Source organism: Lonchura striata, chromosome 11, assembly GCF_050655825.1.
Source record: "Lonchura striata isolate lonStrDom1 chromosome 11, ASM5065582v1, whole genome shotgun sequence".
Lineage (NCBI taxonomy): Eukaryota > Metazoa > Chordata > Aves > Passeriformes > Estrildidae > Lonchura > Lonchura striata.
This window is the reverse complement of record NC_140713.1, coordinates 18891037-18899572: the sequence shown is the minus strand read 5'-3', so window position 1 is coordinate 18899572 and position 8536 is coordinate 18891037. Positions and strand designations below refer to the sequence as shown.

General features: G+C 47.1%; 1 protein-coding gene across 1 annotated transcript; it reads left to right on the top strand.

The window, feature by feature from the left end:
* The first annotated feature begins 538 nt into the window (after positions 1 to 538).
* Positions 539 to 7491, top strand: HERPUD1 (homocysteine inducible ER protein with ubiquitin like domain 1). Its single transcript, XM_021541180.4, has 8 exons — positions 539 to 735; positions 1981 to 2058; positions 2143 to 2217; positions 3204 to 3325; positions 3776 to 3898; positions 4527 to 4874; positions 5727 to 5832; positions 6430 to 7491. Exons 1-8 carry the CDS (start codon positions 604 to 606, stop codon positions 6592 to 6594), a joined length of 1149 nt encoding a protein of 382 aa, XP_021396855.2. The 5' UTR covers positions 539 to 603; the 3' UTR covers positions 6595 to 7491.
* Positions 7492 to 8536: the final 1045 nt, after the last annotated feature.

Below are 8536 nucleotides of genomic sequence, written 5' to 3'. Positions count from 1 at the left end.
TGTTAGTAAAAATGTAATGAATTATTAATTTTCCCCAGCATCTCTGCACACTTCTTTTGGTTCCACCCACAAAGTCCTGTACCCACACAAAGCCCACAGCAAACCGGCTGAGGTAGCTCACACAGATCGGGTAAAATAACCATAGGGAAAAAGGGGATGTTTCACTTGAATCAGGCTGTGCATGCAGCACGTGCAGAGCTCCACAGAGCTGTGCTGCTCCAGGGGGCGAGGGGAGAGGGAAGGCGAAGCAAGGGTCGCTGAGAGCGGTGTTGGTGCCGGAGGTGATGCGGTGGAGGGAGGTGAGGAGGGAACGACGGAGCGCGGCGGCACCGGCGCGGCCACGGCCCCTCAGGGACGGGCGGGGCGGGTCCACGGTCACCGTGGTGACCGCATAGCTCCGCCCCCCACCGGCACCACCCAATCAGCGCCTCCGTTTCCTCACGGCGTGCACGCGAGGCTCCGTCCCATTGGCCCACGTGGCAGCCCCGCCCCTTTCCTCATCGCCGCCAATCAGCCGCAGCCACCGCGGCCCTGCGGCGGGGCGGGCCCCTATAAAGCTCTGACGGGGGAGGTTTTGCAACCTCCACCCGCCCCGCGCCCGCCATGGAGGAGCCGCTGGCGCTGCTGGTGCGGAGCCCCGCGCAGCGACACCGCGACCTCCGCCTCAGCGCCCAGCCCGCCTGGACCGTGCGCCGCCTCAAGACCGAGCTGCGCCGCCTCCTGCCCGACGCGCCGGTGAGTGCGCAGTCCACTCTTCCGGGGGCTCCATGGGCGCTGCCTGGGTGGGTGGGCGGTGGGGGCTGCCTGGCTCCCTGCAGGGTAGGGCGGCGGCTGCCGTGGGATTGCCCTGGGGCCGGCGCCTGCTCCCTGGGGGCTGCCCCGGGGCCGTGCCTGCTCCCCGGGGGCTGCCCCGGGGCCGTGCCTGCTCCCCGGGGGCTGCCCCGGGGCCGTGCCTGCTCCCCGGGCTGTCCCGGTTGCGTCAGCCGCGCTTGAGGCGCGCTTGGGCTGTTCTGGGGCTGTTCGTGGCCCGGCTGTGGTTAATCATTGCCCGCCCGGCCGGCGCGTCCCGCAGCTGTGCGGGCCGGAGCCCGCTGCCCCCGGGCACCGCGCCCGGCCGGGGCCTGGCGGGGCTTTGCGGTCCCGGTCCCGCTGCGAGCGGGAGGCGCGGCGCTGCGTGGGGCTGGAATGCAGAAGTGTTGCCTTCCCCCGAGCACACGCGATGGACGCGTGAGCTGCTGCAATCGCTGCGCTCCGTGTCCCGCCGCTCCCGCGGGAGGCTCTGTGGCCTTCACAGCGCCAATAAACGTGGGAAAGACCTCCAAGTTCAACCTTCGACCCAATGCAACTATGCCTGCTAAGCCACACTGACATGCCGTGGTTGTACTCGTTTTTTCAAGAGTGCCAGGGATGCTGCCTCCATTTCAGTGCTTAGCCATTCCTTCCGTGAAGAAATTTTTCGTAACATTTCTCCAACTGGAGACTGCCCTCCAAACTTAAGGCTTGTTCTGTCACTAGTTGCTTGGAAGATTGCCCGATTCCCATGCCTTTGCCATGCTTTCCCTGGGAGTGTGGTGATTAGCCAGAAACAGGCTCCAGGTGCTTCTCCAGCTGCTGTGGGACAGATCCCAGTGAAGAGCTGCTGGGTCCCATTGGGTGAGGTGTAATAGATTTACTTGACACCACCACCTCTGGTGCTGATCAGGTTAGGTAGAACTCCGAACTTCTGTTTTTAAGAAATACAAATGGTTTTGTTGGTTCTGTAAAAGATACAGCACCTAATTAAATTCTTTGCCCAAGGGACTTTGGATTCTTATACAGGTTTGCACCTTGATATTATCCCACTCGGCATTCAGTTGTTCTCATAACTTCAGCTGAATTTAGATGTGCAGTTTAATATGTGGGATGCTGCAAGCTCCACCAGCTGTAAGCTGTGTTAATGCTTGGCAGAGCAAGTAATCCTATTCCTTGTTTTCTTCAAAGCCTGAAGAGGACCAAAAGCTGATTTATTCTGGGAAGCTGCTGCTTGATCACCACTGTCTGGGAGAATTGTTGCCAAAGGTATAAAAAAAGTCTCTTTTATGATGTGCTGAAATATATCCACAGAATGGATTTTTTTTTAACAGATCTTCCCTTAAATTTCAGCATGGGGAGGTGCATGCTTTTCACTTGGTATACAACCTCAAGACTCCTGGAAATATGCAAGGAACCAAATCAGAGGTAATTAAACTTAAGTTAACTCTGAATCTTGGGCTTGGAACTGAAAACGAGAAGTCTTGGATGACCATTTTAAGTTCCCTTTTACTGCAGGTTTTCCCTTTTAGTGCAACAGCAGCATGTTATGTTTGGGAGTGTGAGAATGTATTTGGATTACGCTGAGTAAAAAAATTGCCTCTACAGTTAATCAGTAAAGATTCTTATGGTATCTGTTGAGAAAGATCTAGTTGTGATGTGCTGCTCAGGGGAGAAATGCTTTCTGGCAGATTCAGTTTTATTAAATAGATTGACTTGCTATGTCCCAGGCATGCTTGGACAGACTGAGCTTGTGGAGGGAAGTGGTTCTGATCTGTGTGGAGAGGGAAGAAGGCTGAGAACTGCAGACACTTTAACTGCTCTCATTAATGACTCATCTTTGGCTTCCTCTCTACAGGCTCAGCCTTGGTGCTTGAGCTCAGTGTGGACTGGTCTCAAGTAAAAATGGTCAAAATCCATCCTTTCTTTAAAGGGCCTAGGCAAATGTTTCTAGAGGTGTGTGTTCCTGTTGCCCATCAAAGGCACTCTGAGCTAACCCTACCCATGCTAGATGTGAGCCAGCTTTGGCTGGGTGTCACATATATCACCACAGCACAGCTGTTGAACTGTGTGCAGCAGTTTGTGCAAGTACAAATTTGCCATTGGAAAAAGCCAAAGTGTCTTTTGTGTTTTATATCTTTATAGCCATATGGACACTGAATGTGTGCATAAGAAGTAATAAATTCAGTGTGGCTATTGTGAAAGGGAAGAGTAGCATCAAATCAGTTTTGCCTCCCAGTCATTTGGTTCCAGGAGGTTTAAAATACTGATGGAGGTGCTTGTGGTGTGGCACTGAGAGGTGCTGTGCAGGAATAGGTGTTAAAACAAGGGCATACTTTGTGGGGTGCAGACTTTTTGCATAAAGTGTGTGTGCTGTCCTGAGTAAACCTCACTGGCTGCCCTGCTGTCTGTAGGTTAAAGCTGATCAGCCCACGTTATCATCAGAAGCCAGGCAGGAATCCAATGTGTCTTCCTCAAATGGTGGAAGGTTGAGGAGCTCTTCAGGTGTCCACTCTTCAGCAGAAGCCAGTAATGGGTAAATACAATTTTATGTACACCTTTGAGATTAAGATGATATGTCTGTGTTATATAGTGTCATAAGTCCATAGAACATGGGCCACATATTATGAGGCTTTATATAAAAGCTTTAGTGGACATAAAATAATTTGGATTGGAAAGGACCTTTAAAGGCCATCTAGTCCAACCCTCTGCCATGAGGGGTACCTTCTACTAGTTCAGGTTGCTCTGTCCAACCTGGCCATGAACAATTTCAAGGATGTGGCATCTAAAGGAAAATGCACTGCTCTGTTAATTAGGAAGAAAAGTCTTTGCTTTTTCCATGTGGGTAAAGAGGTGTCTAGAAGGAAGAATTAATTTTGTACTTGGGTGCACAAAATTGCAGAAGCTTATTTACATTGTTCTGTAATAAATTGCTTTTGCTGTGAGTCCAGTATTTCCTAATGAATGTGTTTGAATTTTGACCAAGGGTGGAAACAACACAGCATCCCTTCCAGAGTGTGGCTCCTGGCTTCTCTGCTTACACAGCCTACAGCATGCTTCAGATGTCCTGGTTCCAGCAGATTTATGCAAGACAGTATTACATGCAATAGTAAGTGTTCTATTCCAAGCTGCCAGGAGGAAGTAGAAACTGTCATAAAAGAAATTTGAGAGCTCCTAGCAACTCTTCCTCTTTTGGTGATGCTTGGAGACCTTTTCATCATAACTTGTGCTGAATGTTGTGGCAGTGTACCCCTAACTGTGCTGCACTGCTGCTGTTCAGGCCAGTGGTTCTGAATCTTGCCCATTGCCTATCTGACTCTTCCTTGGCAGGGCAGGTGTCCCTGGAGTAAATCTGATCCTGCTGATGAGCCTTTGTTCTTTTTTTTTTTTAACTGCTCAAAGTGCATACAGCCTTGACTGGACATCAGTGATAGGTCAAGCTGAGATTTGCAGAAGGCTTTTAGAGTACCTGCAGATTGCTGTAAATTGTTTTTGTGAAGTATTGACATTACTGTTGATAAAGGGGAGGGTGCCTGGTTTGATTTGTTGAAGTTGCTATATAATTATGGGTAGAACTAAAACTTGTTTATAATGCTTCTATAGCCTCTAAATTTAATGCTTTCTACTTGCATGTGATCTGACTGTTGCTAAAGGGGGACAGGCTTTCACACACAGGGCCTGTGTGAGGTGAGAGGATTTGACTAAGCCTCATTCTGTGCTTTGTTCTCTGGTTCCAGCTTGGCTTCTACTGCTGCATCTGCTGACCCATCCTGTGCACGGCGTTCTCAGGAGATACCAGTGGCACCAGTGACACCTCCAGCTCCTCTGCCAGACCCATTTCCTGCCCAAAACCATCCTGGAAACCAGAATGTTGCTGCTCAGGTTAATGCAGTGGCTGACCAGAACTTGAGGATGAATGCCCAAGGGGGGCCCCTCATGGAGGAAGATGAGGAGGGTGGCAATCGAGACTGGTTGGACTGGCTGTACTCAGCAACACTGTTATATGTTTTTGTCAACATGGTCTATTTCTACTCCAGTATCAGCAGACTCCTCCTCGTCATGGGTGGCACTGTTCTGATGTATCTGTAAGTGTATGGTGCTAATATTTGCTGTTCAGAAGGGTTTCACTGAAGTACTGAGTTCTGTGCTCAGCAAGTTCAGCTTCCTGGTGGTTAAGATTTATAGGACTCTTGCACCTGGAAAGGGCAAACCACTCCTCTATATCCTGGTACAACTCAGTATTTAGAAAAATGATATTTAAGACTATGTCTGGATTAAATTAAGAATGTGGCTAATCTCACTGTGATTTTGCAGTTTCTGCTGTGGCTGTCTTTCTATTTCAGAAAACTACATGAAACCAAAGTAGCCCTTGTGGTAAAGCTCCAGCAGCTCAGTAGCATAGAGCAGATAAAACTCTCAGTTCAGTGTGAAAAATTACAGTTTATTTTGGGAAATTAGTGGTTGAAGTCTGGGAAGAGGGTCTTACACTTGCTGTTTCAATCATGCATCCAATGCAGTTCTTCTGCTGTGTTGCCCCTCTGGAGAACAGACCAAGATGAACTGAGTGGAGTGTCCTGAACTGCCTTTGAACCTCTCTGTGTGGGGGAATATAATTAGGATAAAAATATGATAATGGACTCTCAGATGCTATACTTTGGATGTCTTATCTGAGAAAAATAATCTGTCCTCTAAAATTATTTGATCAGCTGTGGAACAAGTGATGTAGGTGTCTGAACTGTAGGTCTAGGTGTGATAAGTGGAGCAGCTTTTTCAACATCTATGTAGACATGGAGAGTTGAAGGTTAATTGTTCTACTGAAAGTCCTTAAATCTTACTGTTGATGGTTGCCAGCAGCTCTGAGCAGTCAAATGTGCAGCTGTTGTGTAACAGGATGAGTAATGTTGAAACATTAATTAATGAATTTTTGCCTTCCCCAGGCACCATGCTGGACGGTTCCCATTTAGACGAAGACCAGTTCAACCCTTCCCAGGCAATATTCCACCTCAAGCTGCTCTAAACCAGGACCAGAACAATAATTTTCAGGTATTGTCTTGCTATATTTTTATAGCATGAAACCCTGGGAAGTTTTGCTTTGGGTTTAATAATTCTCTAGTAGAAAAAATTCTTTTCTTGAAGCTTCTGTAAGACAGTATGGGAGAAGAATTGCCTCCTGAGTCCTCCATTGGTGTAGTAAATTCCTTAGTTCACCAGAATATTTCAGGGTGAAGGTTCTCTTTTAGCTGCTTCTGTCCTTTAGGAAGTTGCAGTGGGAAGTGGTCTGTTACAGGCTGTAACTGAGAACAGGGTTCAGGCTACACCTCTGTAGGATTTGTCTATAAGCAGTTTGAGTCTTTAATTTCAAGCTGACAGTTCTGATGTCAGTGAAAGCCAATTAGCTGTAAATATGTAATTCACCTGATCTGGTGCTTGATGGCTGTCCCGGACAGTGTTTCTGGACACCAGTGTGAGTTAACCAGTAATGTCCATGTGCAGCTTGGGCTTTTGACTTTGTGTCTGGGGCTACTTGAAAAGAATTATATTCAAACAGTGACATTTTGGCAACAAAAACACACTTTGATGCCAGGCTTTTCTAGCGTGTTTCTGAAATTCTTCTTTACCAAATATCCTTTATTTTGACAGGGGGAAAATGGAGGCAGAACAAATGAGTCTGAGGCACCTCCTGAGGGACAGGCTTCCCAAGAACTGCAGCAGGCCAGCCCTTCACTTGTGAGCACGGTGTGGGTTTTTTTCAAGACTTTCTTTGCCTCCCTCCTTCCAGAAGGGCCTGGACTGACCCGTAACTGATTTGTCACCAATCTGCTTGTCTGAAACTGCAGTGGACACCTGAGAGAACCAGACACCAACTCCAGACTAGGCGTGGAAAAGGATGGCACTCCTCTGGCTTTCACTGACCAAGCAAATAAAGCTGCAAGAAGCCTTACATCAGTACAGCCCAGAGACTGAGATGCTTGTCCTTATTCCAAAGAACTTTGTTCCATAGCATTCATTAGGTACCTATGTAGAGGCTTGGCATTGTGGACTTGTGCACTAAAGGCACAGGCTCTGAGCGGGTGTGCAAAAATGTTAGGGAAGCAAATTGCTTCTTCTGTGCAATGTGATTCCTGTTGGAATGTTTCAAATGCTATTTCAATTACACTGAGTGTAGGATCTCAAACAAAAATTGCTAGATATGCATTAGCAGATTTTTAGGAAAGATCTATTGTTAAATTGCTTCAATATTTTCAATTTTCTTTGTAAATATTTCCCTATGAAGTATGTATTGTGCAATCTCCTTGTTGGACAAAGTGGAGGACTGTAAGATGGTGATGTAGATAAGCAATTACCTCAGTGGAGTTGCAGACTAAATTTCATGTTGCAGAATTCAGATAGTTTAAATTCAAGATTTAATTTCTTCTGTTCTTCCTCCTTCCCCTCTGCCCTGCTGCCAGATCATGGGGGAAGAGTGTGTTCAGGTATAAATATATTTAGCAAAACTTATGCAAAATGTGAACTTCTTCACTGCTTTTGGATGCAAACTTAAAGCAGTCTAATTCCTATATTCAACTTTGCATTCTCACTCCAGTGCAACTCCTCTTGTATTATTTCATTGTGTTTTCTTTAATTTCTGATATAATTAAGGGCTGTTATTTCAATAAAATTTGCAGGCATTTATATCCGCATTTGTATATATCCTCTAAAGTACAGGGTGTTTTCTTGCCTATTTTTTATTGGAAAGTCATGATGAGGGAGTTGGGATATGAGGAGAAAAGGTGCTTAACTCAGTTCCTTGCCCAGCTGTGTTCTTCAGCAGGTAAAGTGCCTTGAATAGTTTGGAGTTTGCTTCTGGAAAGCTGGTAACAGAAAGGCCATGGGCATCTTGAAGTGGGTAATTCTGTAGCTATTTGGAAAGCTGGGCTCCTTGAACCCTGCCTCATGGTGGAGTTGCTACACAGTCTTGGCCCAGGGTTTAACTTGGCTTGGAATGGGCTCTCTAGGAACAGCTGCCACTCCTAGAACTTGTCACTCTTTTCCTCTGCTGCCTGCACTTGGCAAGGCAATTTTAGGAGTGTTGGCAGGGCCAACACACATCAGTTGGGCAGGTAATACTTGATCTTGCCATGTCAGATCAGACTAACATTGGACATAGTTTGTTGGTATTACCTGTGGTAGCTGCTTAATCCTGGTGCTGGTTTTGATTTGAACAAATTCTTTTCCAGGCTTGTTTTTCTGCTGTATCTTCAGTTTACTAGAGACTTGGTGAATAGGTAGGGCAGTGGTAAAATAATTAAGTATGTAAAATTAAATCAGTTGAGAGGAGGTCAGTTTTGTTACACCAGACATATCCTGCATAAGCCTTTGAGGATGTTCCTGGAGGGAGATGCCCACTTTCTTGCCTTGATAATGGTGTAGTGCTGCTCTGGGAATTGTAATCTCCCAAAAATTGGCATCTCCAGGCTTTTGCATCCTCTCAGTCTGTGTCCCTGTGGCAGGCACAGGGTGTGGGTGACAGCCATTCCCCTACCCTAGGCACAGCTGCAGCTCACGCCTGAGCTGCTGCACTGGGTGTGCTCCACATCAAGGGTGCTTTGTGGATTGTGGGGTTTTCTCCCTCAGGGTGTAGCAAGCCATCACTCGGGTGTCTTGGCAAAGTGCCTAAATTAACAGAGCCGTGCTTGTGCTCAGTTTTAGCAGGAGAGAACAGTTCCTGGCACCAGAAATAAACTGGTTTGATATACTTAAGACAATG

What these genes read in the sequence shown, in the direction of transcription:
- HERPUD1 (XM_021541180.4), top strand. Translation starts at nt 604, where the DNA reads ATGGAGGAGCCGCTGGCGCTGCTGGTGCGGAGCCCCGCGCAGCGACAC. An exon ending in GCCTCCTGCCCGACGCGCCG is followed by an intron (nt 736 to 1,980) that starts GTGAGTGCGCAG and finishes TTTTCTTCAAAG; the next exon opens with CCTGAAGAGGACCAAAAGCT. An exon ending in AGACAGTATTACATGCAATA is followed by an intron (nt 3,899 to 4,526) that starts GTAAGTGTTCTA and finishes CTCTGGTTCCAG; the next exon opens with CTTGGCTTCTACTGCTGCAT.